The 18520-nt window shown below is 26.7% G+C and overlaps 2 protein-coding genes across 2 annotated transcripts in view; one reads left to right on the top strand and one right to left on the bottom strand.

The window, feature by feature from the left end:
• Positions 1–7704: 7704 nt before the first annotated feature.
• Positions 7705–18520, bottom strand: part of LOC136072137 (ER membrane protein complex subunit 8-like) — a 39785-nt gene continuing 28969 nt past the window's right edge. Inside the window, exons 4-6 of the mRNA XM_065820635.1 lie at positions 15039–15086; positions 14634–14677; positions 7705–8039 (exon numbers count right to left, since the gene is read on the bottom strand). Of these exons, the coding sequence (XP_065676707.1) occupies positions 7880–8039; positions 14634–14677; positions 15039–15086 (252 nt within the window). The 3' untranslated portion in view covers positions 7705–7879. The remainder of the gene's footprint in view (positions 8040–14633; positions 14678–15038; positions 15087–18520) is intronic.
• Positions 16334–18240, top strand: LOC136092415 (uncharacterized). Its single transcript, XM_065820634.1, has 2 exons — positions 16334–16409; positions 16634–18240. Exon 2 carries the CDS (start codon positions 16734–16736, stop codon positions 17871–17873), a length of 1140 nt encoding a protein of 379 aa, XP_065676706.1. The 5' UTR covers positions 16334–16409; positions 16634–16733; the 3' UTR covers positions 17874–18240.

The raw sequence follows: 18520 nt of genomic DNA, 5'->3' as shown, positions 1-18520 counted from the left end.
TTATTGTAGTAAACTGGAACCAAAAAATGTTTATACAATCCTACCTGTGCAAATAATATAGAATAATACACTAATACAGGAAAAAGATATTCACTAAATAAAATAACACGGGAGCGCATGTGCTTTGTCAACTCAAAGAAGCAGTCGTAGAGCAGTTTATAGCGCGTTTGCCTTAAAAGCTAGAGATTTGTGGTTCAACGTCACCTCTGTGCAAGTTTTTATAGCATCGGTAAGGAAGGAGGCGTGAGCTTCTTTCAAATGCTCTTTCGCTGTGATAAGACCGTAAGGACTTCTTGGGGTACCTTGAATTAAGTCATAAATTATGTCACGCAATTTTTGACCATTCTTGATCTGTTCACCCCTCCCTCCCATCACAATGTCACAACATTGTAAGAAGACCCGTACAAAACCACTTGTTGCGTTAGTTTGCTAAGTGACCAGCCAGTTTAGCTTCTTGCGCGTATCCAACAAATTATAGTTATTATTCTTAAATCTTTTAATAATTTGATCTACTATTTCAATTAGAGTACGTTCAGTTGAATTGTTTTCCCGAAAACAAAACTGTTTTATTTAAAATAAATTATTTTCATAAAAATGTTTATAGATTCTATTATAAATTACATGTTCAAATATATTTGAAAATATTTTTTATATGTCAGAGCGTTCAAATTTATGTCACCGACAATATAGAAACTTTTTTTTCTTTATTTGTTTTTGAGACGTATTTTTTATAAATTCTTCAAACAATTGAATTTTACCACTCGATGGTCGATATACGCACCCAACTACAACGGGTTTTTTTGTTACTAATCATTTCAATAAATAGACTTTCATAGTTAAGATTTGACGAACATAGTTTACTTTTTATTTTATATGAATATTTGTCTGAAACATAAACACCTACTCCTCCTCCGTTTTTATTACTTCCTCGTGAATAACTAATTAATTTTTAATTAGGCGATTCATAATTAGAATTAGAACCAAAGGTATTGAAATGCCTACTCGGTCTAGTTAAGGCAATTATAGCGTCTCTATGATATTTTGTTAACTGCGACATATTTCCGTTAAATAATCGGGTCTGTGAATTATGAAAAGACAAAAGAAATTTAAATGATAAACTTTGCGGTATCATAAAATATAAATGTTTGTAGCGAAAAAACCCAGACCGAAGATTCTTTTTTTTTTTTTTTTTTAAATCTTCTTAAAATCACAATTGCTTGTCCAAATTTAAATAAGAATTTAGATAAATACGTTGTTTAGGGGAAATGAACATCATAATTTAATAATAATAATAATATATATATATATATATATATATATATATATATATATATATATATATATATATATATATATATATATATATATATATATATATATATATATATATATATATATTGGTTTACATTTGTTAATCGTTTTACAGCTTTAAATAACCAATAATAAAAATAATACTATAAACTTACAATGATAGAATATATAACAAACACAAACAAGGTATCTGAAAGAAGATCGCAAGGATTTTGTCGTCAGAATCTTAAATAAGCATTTAACAAAGATAAGATAAAAAGAAATTAATGAACTTTTACAAAATTGCAAGGTAAATAATCTGTGTCTGAAGAAAGATCAAGAGGATTTTCTCATCAGAATTTTATACAAGAGTAAACCAACATATATAGTTTAAAAAGCAAAACGTATAAGAACAATAAATAAAATAAATAGGAATAAACTTCTATAAACGTAAACATGTTTATAAGCAATAAAAAAAGTAGACCAAAATTTATTTTTTAACTTTTAAACTAATAACAACTCAATATATTATCTAATGAAAGAATGAGGTTTTTCAGTTTTTTTTAGAAAAAGGCATAAAGTAATAGGAACTTCAACATTAAAATTCGGCAAAACAATTTTATTCCAAAGGTGTGGCGCTCGATAGGTAATACAAAACTGATTAAAGTTTGTTTGATAATTTTGATGAGAGAAAACGCTTTTTTGTAATCGAATGAAATAAAACGCATTTTGTTTTATTAGTATTCAAGGTTTACTTATTCCACTTGAACCAATTAGATATATGCTTGAGTTCTTCGTTCACTGTTTTAAAAAGTTTAGCGATATCATAGTTAGGAAGGAATGAGTTTTTATCATCTGCATACATAATGCTCGTTAGTTTTGAAGCTTTATTTAAGTCATTTATATAAATTAAAAAAAGGAGAGGTCTAAGATTTGAACCTTGTGGGACTCCACAGGTTATATTAATTTGTACTATTTAACAATGATATTAATCATTGTTAAATAGTACAAATTGTTTTTGTTTAGATAGATAACTTTTAAACTATTTTAAGATTTAATTTTTTTTTCCGTAGTATTTGAGTTTATAAATCAAAATATGGTAATCGATTGTATCAAAAGCTTTTGATAGGTCAATAAAAATTCCTTGTATATATTGTGATTTTTCAAATAGTTTTAAGATTTCACGTACAAATTGGATAATTCCATGTTCAGTTGAGTTATCTTATTTGAAACCAAATTGATTTATGTAAAGTAGATTATTATCATGAAAATATTTGTATATTCTATTAAACAGAATATACAAATATAGAGAGAATATGATCTGTTCTGATTGTTTATTGGCAATTTTTCTTAATTATAAGCTTTTCCTTGGTCGGAATTCTAGTACTTTTTTTGTGAAAGTTGATAGAAATATTGTATTTTGACAACTATATATAGTTTATATACGTCAGAACCGATTAGAACTAGGATCTATAGTGGGTTAAGGTACTTTTTCAAAAGATTTCAACTAAATTCATGTTAACGTTGATGAGCGAAAGTGATCTTAAGACTCCAAAACGCTGTTCTTTAGATTCAATATTAGAGGTAGTAAAGAGTTTCTGAAAATTATGTAAAAAAAAAGAAAAGTTTCCTTAAATATTAAAAACCTGAAGCAAAAAAAATTTTAACCTCTAAAGCTCTTGTTTGAACATAATACACTAATAAAATCATGCTAATTCCAAATAAAATAATTCGAATAATTTGTAAATCACCTTAACTACACCGAGAGGCCTCTAAAAGAGATATGGCGTCAAACGTGTAATTTATAATATTTAAGAATTCTTTAAACTTGTCAAAGTTTTGGTTTATGCTCCTAATATTTATTTGTAATATAGAAAATCAGCTTTTTTCTTTTTTTCTCTTAAACTCATAAGGATCAAAATACGGTCTTTACATTAAATTCCTTTGAGTTTCTTGAAAAATATTTGTGTTATTTATTAAATTGTCTTCTTAGAATAAAAGCCAGTTTGCCTATGAATTTTTGCCTTAGAAAATAACTCTTTTCAAATTTTTCTAGCAGTGCTATAATTATCTTCATTAATAAAAATATTGGTACCTTTTAGTTTCGATGCGTTATCAGTGATTGCTTTTTTGTTCACGAAGTCGTGCAGTTTCAAAACAATTGTTCGTTTGCGATTATTATTCAAAACTCTAGCTTTGCGCGCTTGTTCAATTTTGACTTCTCTTTTGATGTTCAGATTTTCAGCAAAGAATTTCTTTACTTTTTCTTCTCCCCTCTTAACCCTTCTTCTTTGAACGTAGGTTGAGGGGCCCTAAATTAAAAATGGCTTAGGCCCGGCAAATGAGCTGCCATTTCATTTAGAGTTTTTACTGTTGTAAGAAAATGCTCGAACTCAGATCGTAGACAAAGTTTTTAAAAAATGCTAATAAATATTCATATTCAGCATCGATTTATAATTATAGCCATCACCTACTATTTTTTAGTAGTAGTTTATTTCGCCGTTAAGATTATATACAACGTACAAATATAACAAAAGGAAATGTCTGGAGCAAGAAGAAGGCATTAATTAGCCTTTTTACCTAGCCCCATTACAATCGTATTTTACAAGCCCGTAAAATGTTAAAAAAATCTTTACAAAACGTCAAGTATTACTAAACGTAAGTAGGTAAGTCAAAAAGTTAAGAAACAAAAAAGTATTAAAAAAATTTAAAGTAAACTTAGTTAAGAAAGATATAAAATGTATAAATATATATGTGTATATGTGTATATACATACACACATACGCACATGACACATACACGCATACATATATATACATATCGCCTCGTATTGTCATTTTTATAATGAAATGAATAAAGTTCCATCCACAATAGCATAAAATATTTAAAAGTGTCAAAAATAAAATAAATATAAAATAATTTACAAAAAGATACTGTAGATTAAATGAAACAAAAAAATAAAACTTTATAAACTTCAAGACAAAATATTCAAAAGTAGACATTTTTAAAGAAGTGCGATAAAGACATTGATGTTCTTAATTGATGATCATAGTTGATTTTCTTGTTGTTGATGTTCTTAATTGATGATCATAGTTGATTTTCTTCTTATTTTTAGTTTTTTGGTAGTTAACATGTTAAAGTTGTTTAAGTTAATGAATCATTATAAATTTATTTTGATAGCTTCTAAAAAAGGCTGGCAATATTTAGAATTTTAAAATCCATATTTACTAAATGATATTCTAAATTAGTTTTGAATTGCGGAAATGTTTGTTTTTTATTATGAACTGTCTGTTTAAAACTTTTCCATAAAAAAGGTCCCTAATACTGAATAGAATAAGAACATAACTCTAGATTAAATTTTGGAGTTACAAAATTTTTTTCGGAAAATCTGGTGGGGTATTTATGGCTTATTTTACTAAAGTATTGATTAAATATTGTTGGAGATAGTTCGTGTTTTATTTTATACATGAATTGTAAGACTAAATATATATTAATTTTGTACACGTTTAATGATCCAAGCTTATTTAGGAGTGGCTCGCAAGGCACATTTCTTGTTGCTTCAAATACAATTCTGCAAGCATGCTTTTATTTTGATTAAATTTTTTTTAACTTTGGGTATTTTGTGCTTTGCCATACAACATTTCATTCAATATAACAAAAGTTAAATAACTATGTATAAAAGAAAAATATAAATTTTTTAAAGACCTAATGTTTAAGAATGGTTTTGCTTTATACATTATTGCAATATTCCTTGAAAGTTTTCTTTCCAGAGAGCTTATATGAGTCTTCCAAGATAAATTTTTATCTAAAATAACACCTAAGAAGTTTACAGATTTTTGTCAAGTAATATTTATTTTATTTTTTTTCAGATCAGGTAATTTAGGGGAAGATTATCTGTTTTATTTTGTTTATTAAATAGTATATACTTAGTTTTTAATACGTTAAGCGATAGTTTATTACATGTAAACCATTGGTTTACTTTCTTTAACTCTTCATTAACCACTGTAACAAGCGTTTTAATATCCCTATGTGAATAAAATAGGTTAGAGTCATCCGCAAATAAAATAAAATTTAATAAGTTTGATGTAAAAGATAAATTATTTATATTAAGTGAAAATAATAGCGGCCCTAAAATAAAGCCTTAAGGAACTCCACATCTCAATATATTTTTGGACGTTTTACCTGTTTCATATTGTATAAACTATTTTTTGCTTGATAAATATTCTTTAAACCAGAGTAAACTATTGTTTTTTAAAAAGAATGACATGGTTGACGGTGTCAAAGGCTTTAAACTCCTAATGTCAAACAATCATCAATGAAGGCATTTATTACATGGGTTACTAGCTCGGTCAAAGCGTAATCGGTTGAGTGATTTTTTTAAAAACCAAATTGCTTGTTGAACAACATGTTGTTTACCGTTAAGTAGCTGTTAAGCTTATTATACATTATGCGTTTGAGTAACTTTCGAATAACCCTAACAGTGAATCCTCTGGCCCTTATGTGAAGTGTCGGTTAAGGTATGTCCGTAGGATATACTTACTAAAGGGAGCTACGGTTTACCCAGCTTTAGTTGAGGCGGGTTAAAGATTATTTAGCTTGTTTGTTTCGCTGGGATTGGATCAGTGTGTATTTTAATAGTGGGGAATCTACCACCGACCTATACCATGAATCGATACTTGGATCCCCTTTTCCTATCCTAATAAACCTACTTTAACAAAATTAACTCACTAACAAAAAATCTAAGTAGTTATATATATCTTCCTGAAAATATAATTTTAAACAACTTTTAACTATGAGTATTCAATAACTTTAAATTATTAAAAGATTAAATATAAGAATATGTAAATAAAATTTATTAAGAAGTCACCGTATATTTAATAAAGAAATAAAAAAACTTTTAATTTTTTCTTGCCCCCGTAACCTTTAATCTTTGAACTTCTCTCTAGATATCAGTCTATTTTTGCGTAAATCCACAACTTATGGTTGATGTTAATACTTGCTTGCTTTTTCCCTTAGACTGACAGTTCCAGCTTTCGTATAGATACGCAAACTTTGTTCAAATATCCAAAAGCACATAACCCTAACGCTCCTCTTTTGAGGAGTTAGATACACGGGGACCACGACTTCTTTCTGACCAATTACCGTGACAATATCTTAACCGAGTGTAGAAGGGAAATTTGTATCTTTTTTGTTTTTAACCTCCCATCTTTGTTTTATCTTAAACCTTTAAACTTATCATGTTAAGAATAAAAATAATGATTTAAACTAAACCTCTCATAACTTAACTATTTAAGGCAACATAATCATTGGCTCTGATACATTTGAAAGAATTATGTTAACCGGGTAAATATTACTCTACCACATATATTGGTTAGGTCATCTTAACTAAGTAACTCTAAGCATACATTTGACATGTTTAAATTTCGGAATAAAGATATAAAGTTTCAAAAGTTGATTTTGCTTAGTAACCTAGTAGTTATGGTTACTACTTAAAGACAGTAGCAACTACTTAAAATAGCACTGAATCAATTTAGAATTTCTGTAGTGCCTAGCTAATGTGCGTCATTTATTATTTTATTTCTATTATCATTACGTACATGCATAAATGCACGAATGCATAATAAATATTTATTTCGCATGTTTATCATTACCATGTTTTTTGTTGTAAATAATCCTACATCATGTTTTTGTAAATCAAAAACGTTTCAATTTTGTTCACGTAATATTTGTATAGATAACAATAAAATAAGTAGAATTAAATAAGCTCTTGTTGAACTTACAAATTTGATACGTCATAGCGACGGTTTAACTAATTTTTATTGTATATTTTGTGTTGGGGTTATGATAAATGTTCATCAAGAAGAACTCCAAAAAACTAAGAATATTTAAATTTGTTTATTACTCATAAGTGCTGACAATTTTAGAGGAATGTTTTTTTTCATGCGATTTTTTATAAAACAAAGTATATTGTGCTTTCTCAACAATTAGTAAAAGTTTGTTCTAAAACAATCTAATTTTACTTCGATATTCGCATCTAATTAACTTGTGTTAGACAATAAACGATAAAAATTTTTTTTTTTACTGTCTATTGTAAGATTTTTAACGTCTATTGTATTTCTATTTATCTATTGTATTTCTATTAGACAAAAAAAATATATAAAAAGTCCATTGCATTGATAATAAGTAAAAGAAGATTTGTATCGTCTGCAAGCGTGATGGAATTAAGTTTCAGTGATGCATTATTAAAATCATTTATACAGATTAAAAATAAAAGCGGACCTAGGGTTAATTAACGAGGTACTCCACACAAAATATTCAATATCCCACATTTTTTATTTTGCTCATTAATTTTTATTAATGCATAAGATACTTAATTGATTACCCTATATTAGCTTTTTTAAGAAAATCCAGTGATCAACGGTGTCAATATATTTTCATATATGTCATATTTTCATATGTTAAAGTTCTTTTGTCTTATTAAATTTTATAAAAATTTTAGCCAAAATTCCAGAATTTGCTCATGAAAATCTGAAATAGAGTAGAATACGTTTTTCTGCCAAAACCTTTAAAAACCGAATCTTGGAGAATATTAGCTAGTCGTCAATTCGACAAGTTTATTTATTGGAATGTTCAGCCAATCTTGAGAAATGTCATCCAAATGATTATCAAAGTCAATAAGACTTTGAAATGTTTTGCCAATGATAAGCTCTGATACTAATGCCAAAGTCACATCTCCTCCCACAAGCTGCCTAAAAAGTAATATCACCTTAAAATTAATAACATTTATAGTCTTTGGAAATATAAGACACCGGAGCAACTTAGTTAAATAAAGTGCACTAAAGATACCATTTAATCATAATAACAAATAAGATAATGCATATAATCGTGCAGAATATATTGCATATAATAGATAATCTTTTTTTACACACGCAATTGTTAATTGGTAGATTTATTATATAATTATTTCTTATGCTGATTTATTAAAAAATAATGCGCACCTACGCAGAGGGTTTAGGGGAAGGGGTTCGCAGAGGGTTTAGGGAAAGCGTACAGATGCAAACAATGGAGAAGTGCTAAACAAACGGTTTTACTGCGTACGTACTATATAAATGATATAATCATGTCATAGTTAAAATGCTAGTTAAGTCATTTCATAGTTAACATGCAGGTTAAAATATGCACTAATAAAGTACTGTAAATTTATTAGTTTTCAAATGCATGTAGACTTTTTTTAAATTCATGTTTTTATGATGCATGTTCAAAAAGTCTTGTCAGCACCTTATTCAACAACGATCTTAAAAACTAAAAGCAGTGAAAAAAAAGTCTCCATGTTTGTTGCCCAGAGAAAGCATTATTTTCTTCGAACGTTTTGAGGTAGTGATTTAGCTCAAGTGCTAATTTCATTACCGCCATTGGGTACACCATGGTGTAAAAATAAAAACCCACATCAACTGAAAAACCTTCAGTTGATGTGGGTTTTTTTTTTAATAGCGAAAAAATGTAAAAGAGAATTTAACAATGAAAAGTTTAAAATTTTAAATTTTGTGACATAATTTCAAAATATGATCAAATAAAATATGATAAATTTTTGATGTGATGTTTGAAAGCATATTATTTCATCAATATTTTATGTTTATCTACTTTTAATTCCATGGGTTGTACCAGAGAAAATGTTGTCATGCTATTTAAATTATGACAATGTTGGGTGAATATGTTTTAAGACGCTTAAGATTTTATCTGTACCAGTTATAGTTATTCTCCAGTCAAGCAAAAAAATTTAAAACTCTTTAAAATTTTATAAAGAGAGAGCAAAGATTTGGTAATGTTTGAGATATTTACTCTTTATCTTAATGTTATATTCTTAAAGATATTTAGATTTTTTTTATTTTTGCAAAAGTTTTTACAAAAGAGAAAGCTTACTTTCTCTTTTGTAAAAACTTTATTTTAATATTTAGTTAAAAAAATGTATTTATCAAAAAAAGGCTTGGAATCAGGAAAAACGAGATTGGCAATAATTTGCCAACCTTAATCTGATAGGGGTCGTTATCAGGTCACCAAAAAAAGATTTGTTACAAAGGTTTTACCATAAAACATAGAAACGAGGTCGGCAATTTTTTGCCGACCTCTAGCACTTCTAGGTCGGCAGTGTAACTGTAATTCTAACGGCAGTGTTACTGTAATTCTAACATTTAATGCATGAATTGTATGCAGCTTAGACAAACAAAGTTGAAAAAAATGATAAAATTATAAAATATTTTATCACTTTTTTAAATTTTATTTTATGTGGTGCTGCACCAAAAAAGATGAATGGTAAATTATAAGGTATGGTTGATAAAAAAGAAAATTACAATTTCGGTTTGTCTACATTGCATGCTTGATTAGACATTACAATAAATCAAGAAAAGAGCGGAGAGATTAAAGAACAGCCTAATTTTTCGCTAAAAGTATGACCTAATTCCGAGGGCTGAATAGATAATATAAAATCAGTTAGATTTAAAATTATCAAATATTGTTTGTCTGTAATACAAATGTAAAATGTTGAAAATGCTTTAAAACTAAAATTGCTCCATTCTTTTCAAAGTTTAACAATATTTAACATATATATATATATATATATATATATATATATATATATATATATATATATATATATATATATATATATATATATATACACACATATATATATATATATATATATATATATATATACACACACACACACACACACACACACACACACACACACACACACACACACACACACACACACACACACACACAGATATATATATATAAATATATATATATGTTAACATTTATTTAGCATGTATATATAGATGTCAATTAGTATAAGCAATCTAAGTAATGACTAAGTGTTGCACCTGACCATCTTAATGTGTTAATAGACCATGAATTTGCCCTGTCAGTAACAACTAATAGACCAGTTGACCAAGTTGCTGGTGATAATTTAACTACAATACAATTGTCTACACAAATGTATACACCTTGTAGTGTTGATGTGATAAATCTTTTGCATCTCAAAATTCAATTCAGGCCACATTACTTACTAGATAAGAAACCTGGAACTTATTTGAAGGTCAAGCTGATGTATAAATTGCACCACACTCCACACACCAGAAACAAAGCTATTAATATCAACCCTATACAAAATAAATATTACTTGAACAACAGAATGCAAAAAAAATAGCCGCAGTCAAAGTATCAAAAAGAAACTATTTCAGTGATTGCATTGTAAAGGGATGGTTCCACAAAACTGTGGAGTTGATAATATTGACCTTTATTTTATTTGTTCATCAATAAACTCTAAATAGTGAGTTAGTTGCAGGACAGTTAAGCAAAAAGACTTAAAATAAAAGCAATATTTTTCTTTTTTCAAAATTCACAACATTATTTTTATCATTTATATTAAAATAAGAAGTAAATATTTTATTAGCAATATAACTTTTATAACATAATATTATTATATATAATATATATACAATATAAATTATTTCACTAGCTGTCCAGTACCTGTACAATATAAGTTTTGGTAAGTCTATTCCACACCAACCATATCTACACTTATTGCTTATTTCAATACTTTATAATAAGTCGTAGAAAAATAATTATATTTATTAAATATTCTACCTTTTAAAGTTATGAAAAAAAAAGAAAATAACTTTAAAAAAATTTTAAACGCTTCAGTAGCCCTTGCGCGAACCGCTATTTATCAGCCGTTTGGATATTAGTACCTGTCTAAATAATATTTAGAATACATGTTTGAAAAAGTAGTGTAGTGTTATTATTAACAGACTAATTTTATTATTTTTTATTATTACGTTTTCATTAAATCTTTTTTTAGATCATTCACAACCTTTTAAGACCCTTGACTCATTAATTAATTTTAAAGAAAATAAAAGTTTGAATGTAAAATCTTTTTTCCTATGAAAGAAGAAAACTAATGTGTGTTGAATGTGCAGACTTAACTAATTACTTAAGCACATTAATAACATAAGTATTTCTATCATGACATATGCTCAACAAATTTCTTTAAAATTTCTAAAAACGTAAAAAAATGTTTAAAAAAATTCTGAACAACAAACATGGAAACTTTTCCTTCATTCTGTGTAATTTTTAGGATCTTGGTGTTGCCTTCCTCTAGTGCTCAAGAGGAGCATGTTTTCACTCACAGAAGCATAATACAGCAGCCTCATCTGCTTTTGTTGTCTAATAAGCTGTATGTTGTCTAATAAGCTGTTGACAAATTTGACTTTTTGCACATGCAATGCATCATAAAAACATGTATTTAGATTAAAAAAAAAGTATACATGTATTTGCAAACTAATAAATTTATAATAACTTTATTAGTGCATATTTATGATAATTTGCATGTTAACTATGAAATGACAACATTTTAACTATAAAACAACTAGCTTAACCAGCTAATAATGAAATGATTATATCATTAATATAGTACGTACGCAGTAAAACCGCTGATTTTGCAACCCCTTGTATGCACTTGTATCCTTTCAACACCCCTCCCTCCCCATATCCTTCTGCATAGGTGCGCAATTAAAAACGCTATACAAAAAACAATTTGTTTTTTGCATAGCGTTTCTCATTTTGATTTCAAATATGCAACTCAATTTTCACCATCATGTCAAGTTGTAAAGATATTTGGGTTCAAATCTTTAGCATTTGGGGTAAAGTCCCTAATATTGTTGAAAAAAAAATTATTTAAAAGTATGTCAACCTGGGTCTCAAAAGATGCGTATTTTCATACAAATTTTAAAAATGTTATTCGTTTGTAATAAAAATGAGTACTTTTTGTATTGGTAAGAGTCTTAAGCATTTTTTCACACAAATTTTTTGTCAATAAATTTTAAGAAAAATTATTTATGTTTTCTAAAATCTCTATGAAAATACGTTTCTTTTGAGACCCAGGTTGACATATTTTTGAATAACTTTTTTCCAAAAAATATTAGGGACTTTACTAGGTGAATTTTCATTTTTTTTAGAACTCATTTGGCCTGGGTGTGCAAAAGTTGTTCATTCATTTCTTAAATACTCTGAAAAAATATAAATGCTTCAGAAAATTATCTTAAGGTGCCCCAAGATCTTTGAAAATCTAATGACTCCCTAATATTATATAAAAAACAGTTTTTCAAAAGTATGTCATGTTGGGTCTCAAAAGTAGTGAAACTATATAAAAATTTCAAAAATAATAATCATTTTATTAAAAAGCTATTATTTTATAGTTTATTGCAGAAAAAATGAACTTTTTAACTAAAAATGAAAAAAGTATATTTTTTTGATAACTAAAAATAAAAAATGAAAATTCACTGCACTAGTTCAGTATTTCTTTACCATAAATACTTGCACTGAGATTTGTAAATTTCATATGAAGCTTTTCTTTTGCTGGAATAATGGTACCTTTTGTTGATGGTTGATCCAAGTGATCGATTAAAATGCGATTTATTGACGGGTTGTTATTGTCATTAAGTTTTATTTTGTCAAAATTTTTATCCATCTTTATCAAATTTCTAGACTACCTAGACTACCTAGACTTTACCCCAAATACTAAAGATTTGAACCCAAATATCTTTAAAACTTGACATGATGGTAAAAAATTTGAAATGTTTGAATATTTGAAATGAAAATGAGTAACGCTATTTTAATTTCAAATATGCAACTCAACGAAAATTTTTTTTTTTGTTTACCTGTGTTATTTATTACTAAATCAACATAAGAAATAACTATATAATAAATCTACCAACAATTGCTTATGAAACAAAAGATTAGCAAGGTTGACTTTTTTAAAAACATTATTTTTATAAATGTTATGTATATGCTATCTTTATAAATGTTATGTATATATCATCTATATAAATGTTATGTATATGTTATCTTTATAAATGTTATGTATATGCTATCTTTATAAATGTTATGTATATATCATCTATATAAATGTTATGTATATGTTATCTTTATAAATGTTATGTATATGTTATCTTTATAAATCTTATGTATATATTATCTTTATAAATGTTATATATATGTTATCTTTATAAATGTTATGTATATATTATCTTTATAAATGTTATGTATATGTAATCTTCATAAATGTTATGTATATGTTATATCAATAGAACTTCAAAATGTTTTATTTTGTACTTTAGAAAATTGGAAAAGATTTAAAAAAAAAGATTTATTGTACAAGCAATAGGACTTGAACCCCTGAGATGCACTTCGGAAGCGCAGTAAGCTAACCACTTCAATCACTAAAACATCCTATATCATCTATATAATATATACATATATCATATATACTATTCATACATATATTCATATCATTAAGAAAATCACCCAACGTGGTGTTTCGTGCCCGTAAAAATAAAATGTTATTTTTACGGGCACAAAACACCACGTGCATGGTATTTTATAACATCGTCAATGCATCCAAGTTCATTTGCAAAATAGTGCATAGTTAGCTTTAAATGGGTTTTGATTAGGTACTTTAAATGCCTAAAAAATAACTCCATTGGTCTGCCAGATCTAGATTGGTCTTGCAATATTTAATTGCCATTACAAAAGTGTTAAAACCAACACTTTGCTGTTGCCTCAGACATGGAACCCTGACCTATCTGGTTCTATATAGCTCCCCACTCCACGAGGCTTTACTAACTTATATACTCTATGGGCAACAGGCTGCATATACACCATGGGGTTTTAGCTGTTGAGTGAGACTGAAACTCATAAAGTAGGCAGCACATATTCTTTACTTTCATCCAGTTTGCAAAATACAGATGCCACAATATAGTAATTTTATTTAGCTTGATAAGCTATTTTATGCCCCATGGGACTTTTAGAAGTTCCATGGGACAGAATAAATTGTAGAACTTTTAGAATAAATCATGGAACTTTTAGAAGTTCCATGATTTGAGTATTTATATATATATATACATATATATATATATATATATATATATATATATATATATATATATATATATATACATATACATATATATATATGTATATATATATATATATATATATATATATATATATATATATATATATATATATATATATATATATATATATATATATATATACTCAAATCATGGAACTTCTATTGTTTGTTTGTAAATAAAAACCTATTGTTTTTATTTACAACTAAAATAGTTTTTCTCAGTAAATTAAATCAACTTACTCAAAATATTTCTTCTTTTGTCTTAAATTTTCAATTAATGTTATTTGGTATAGATTTTTAAAAAATCTAACAACTTAAAGTTCAAAGCAATTAATACAAAATATGATATTTAAAAGTTACAAACCAATCCTTTTCAAGGCGCCATTTATTATCAGATATGGAATATACCTAGTAAAAAAAAACATGACATGCATAATACTAACAATTAATAAAAACAAAACAACATTTAAATTTTATTTATTTATATTTTTTTCAAATAATATTTTTTATTAATAAGAATATTCGTGATAATAATATTACTTCTAATTACTCCAAATTTGTTTTTTTTAACAAAAAGAATGTTATACATAAGTTTGAAACAAAAAAAAAATGTTTGAAATAAGTTTGAAACAAAAAAGAATGTTAGAAAAGTTTGGGAGAAAAAAAAACGTTAGAAATAAATTTTGAACAAAAATTTAATTAGTGATCATACCATCTTTTTAGGAATGAATTACTTTAAGCATTATAAAACAAAAGATTTCAAACTTACATCCAATGCAACTTCTTTGCATTCAGAATCCATTTTTGAATTGTCTAACTAAACAAAGAAATAATAATACAAATTTGAATATAATTTTAATAATGCAATTAATATTTACCACTTTCTTATGCAATTTTTAAGAAGTTTCTAGGCTTTACTGAACGGAATCCATATCTTAGACCTAATAAATCTTTCTTGATATTAGTAGTTTTAATGAAAAAATGTTTGTTGGTTGTTTTTTTTTCTAATTTACTTAGTCTGTTTAGATTCTTTAGAAGTCGAAAATGACTGGTATAGTTATTTTCGATTTCTTAAAAATCTAAAGAAAATTTTTTTAAATGTTAATTCACCATCTTAAGACCAAAAAGGCTACTACAGTCAAGGAGGATACTTTTTTTGTGGTTATAACCCTCTCTCAACTCTAAAACTCCAAAACAAAAACCTTGATAAACTAGGCTGCCCCTTGGTTCAGTTTTTTTAAAGTTCCAAGCTTTTTTCAGAAAATTTTTGCTTGCTAACAAAGCAAGTTTTATCTTATTTTAGATTTGGAAAATTGGAAAAAACAATGTTATTTGTTGACATAAAAGTGCATATGAATATATATATATATATATATATACACACAAACACACACACACACACAGATATATATATATATTATATATATATATATATATATATATATATATATATATATATATATATATATATATATATATATATATATATATATATATATTTAAACAACTTTAAAAAGTATTCTACACAATAGAGTGCTCAATGTTCTTAAAAGAACAGAGCAATTATATATTAGTAGAAAATCACTTAACAAATATTTTTTCTATTTAACACTGTGTTTCATCATCAAAGATTCATCAGAAATGTATATATATATATATATATATATATATATATATATATATATATATATATATATATATATATATATATATATATATATATATATATATATACAGCGTGGAAAATAATAAATCAAAGGCGAGCGGTCAAACTGACCGCCTAATACATAAAATTGACGGTCAATTGTTTTTTTTGGGCGGTCAAAATTTTAATTTTTTTCTTTGGTTTAAATTTTTATCATAGCAATTATTCTGCATGACAAAACTTTGTAAATAAAACAATAACTTGATACTTTAAAATGAACGAACTCGTATTCCATTTTTATTTGTATTCTATTTTTAAAAAAAATAAAAAATAAACATTTTTTTGTAATATCAAAATAATTTAAATTGAATACTTAATCAAGTATCGCTCTATGTAATACTACTATAATAAATGGTAATTATATTTTTTTGCAGTAAAAAAACCATGGTTAGACGGAGGTTATAAAGATGGATTATTAACGGATAAATCTATAAGGTAAGTTTTATAATTTCAATTTATAATAAAATAGTTATTATAAATTTGTATAATCATTCGAACTTAATAAGCTAGTAGATGATTAAGGTTTTTTTGTAGTACCACTGCACCTAATTTTTTTAGTTGTTATTACGTGAGGATTATAGCTTAATAATGCAAAATATAAGGTGCATCTTAAAGTTAATATTTCTATTTTATTTAATGTATTATCTTAATTTTTTCAGGAATAATATTACTCGTTTAATCGATAGTTGGGAGACATTAAAGAAAAGTAAGAATAAAGACTCTAAAGCAGCAGAGAAATCTAGGGAAGAATTCAAAAAGATGGGGGAGCAGGTATTTTGGATTGGTAAAGATAATATTAAGGAAATCTTAAAAAAAACGAGCCTTGATAAACTTTCATACTATGTTGATATCCAATTTTTAAAAGACCAAAAGTCCAGTCGTTTAATGACTTTGGGGAGCAAAGACATAAGATATAAAACGGTAAATAAAGATAAGAAGCCTTTAAAAAGTTGTAATATTAAACAGTTACCCCAAATAGACGAATCAACTACAGATCTTGAGCTTCTCTCAGATATCAGTGACGTGAGTACAGAATCAAATATTTCTTTTGATTTATCGCAACCCGGCCCAAGTAACGCAAAACAAGAGTTAAGGAAAGGTTTTGTTAAAGATATTTTTTCATCAAGAGATCTAGTGCATGTATGTACGGATTTAATCGTAAGTTCAGGCGGAAATGTGGCTGATTTTTCAGTGCCTCATTCAACTATTTGGCGAGCTCAAAAAAAATCTATTCGGGAAAATGCTGAACAATATAAGAAAAATGTAAAAATTGCTACCGCTAAAGCTACTTTTCCCATAATAGCACATTTTAATGGAAAAATTATCGAAGACATCACAGAAGGTATAAAATCAAAAAGAGATCGATTTGCGGTCTCGGTAAATATTGATGGTAAAATGAAGCTCCTTGGCATTCCAGCAATTGATCGTGGTACTGGACAAGCTCAATACGATGCTTTAGTTAAAATACTGGATGAGTATGGAATATGTGATGACGTGAAAGGATTATGTTTTGATACAACAGCTACAAATACAGGAAGACTTTCTGGTACAAATGTCAGGTTTAGTCATAAACAAAACTCAATTCTACTAGAGCTGGCTTGCAGGAGGCATGTTTATGAGTTACATCTAAAACACTTCTGTGAAAGACAGTGCAGTGGAAAAACTAAATCTCCAGAAAACCTAATGTTTAAACGGTTCCAATTAAACTGGAATGACATTAAAAGTAAAGACACTCAATCTATTGCTACCACTTTCTTAGAAATCCATAAACTCGATGCTGTAAAATATTGCGAGATTGCTCTAAAAAAAAACACTTTTCCCAGAGGAGACTACAAGGAGTTATTGAAACTAACCCTAATGTACTTATGCCCTGAAAGAGGTTTTAAAATTCAAGCTTAGAAAACTTAGTAACTGTAATTCTAACGGCAGTGTTACTGTAATTCTAACATTTAATGCATGAATTGTATGCAGCTTAGACAAACAAAGTTGAAAAAAATGATAAAATTATAAAATATTTTATCACTTTTTTAAATTTTATTTTATGTGGTGCTGCACCAAAAAAGATGAATGGTAAATTATAAGGTATGGTTGATAAAAAAGAAAATTACAATTTCGGTTTGTCTACATTGCATGCTTGATTAGACATTACAATAAATCAAGAAAAGAGCGGAGAGATTAAAGAACAGCCTAATTTTTCGCTAAAAGTATGACCTAATTCCGAGGGCTGAATAGATAATATAAAATCAGTTAGATTTAAAATTATCAAATATTGTTTGTCTGTAATACAAATGTAAAATGTTGAAAATGCTTTAAAACTAAAATTGCTCCATTCTTTTCAAAGTTTAACAATATTTAACATATATATATATATATATATATATATATATATATATATATTATATATATATATAGATATATATATATATACATAAATATATATATATATATATATTTATATATTTTTTTTTATATTTTTATATATATATATATATACACACACACACACACACACACACACACACACACACACACACACACACACACAC

Source organism: Hydra vulgaris, chromosome 15 (genome assembly GCF_038396675.1).
Source record: "Hydra vulgaris chromosome 15, alternate assembly HydraT2T_AEP".
Taxonomy (NCBI): Eukaryota; Metazoa; Cnidaria; class Hydrozoa; order Anthoathecata; family Hydridae; genus Hydra; species Hydra vulgaris.
The sequence above is the reverse complement of the archived record's forward strand: the minus strand, read 5'-3'. Positions and strand labels throughout refer to the sequence as shown.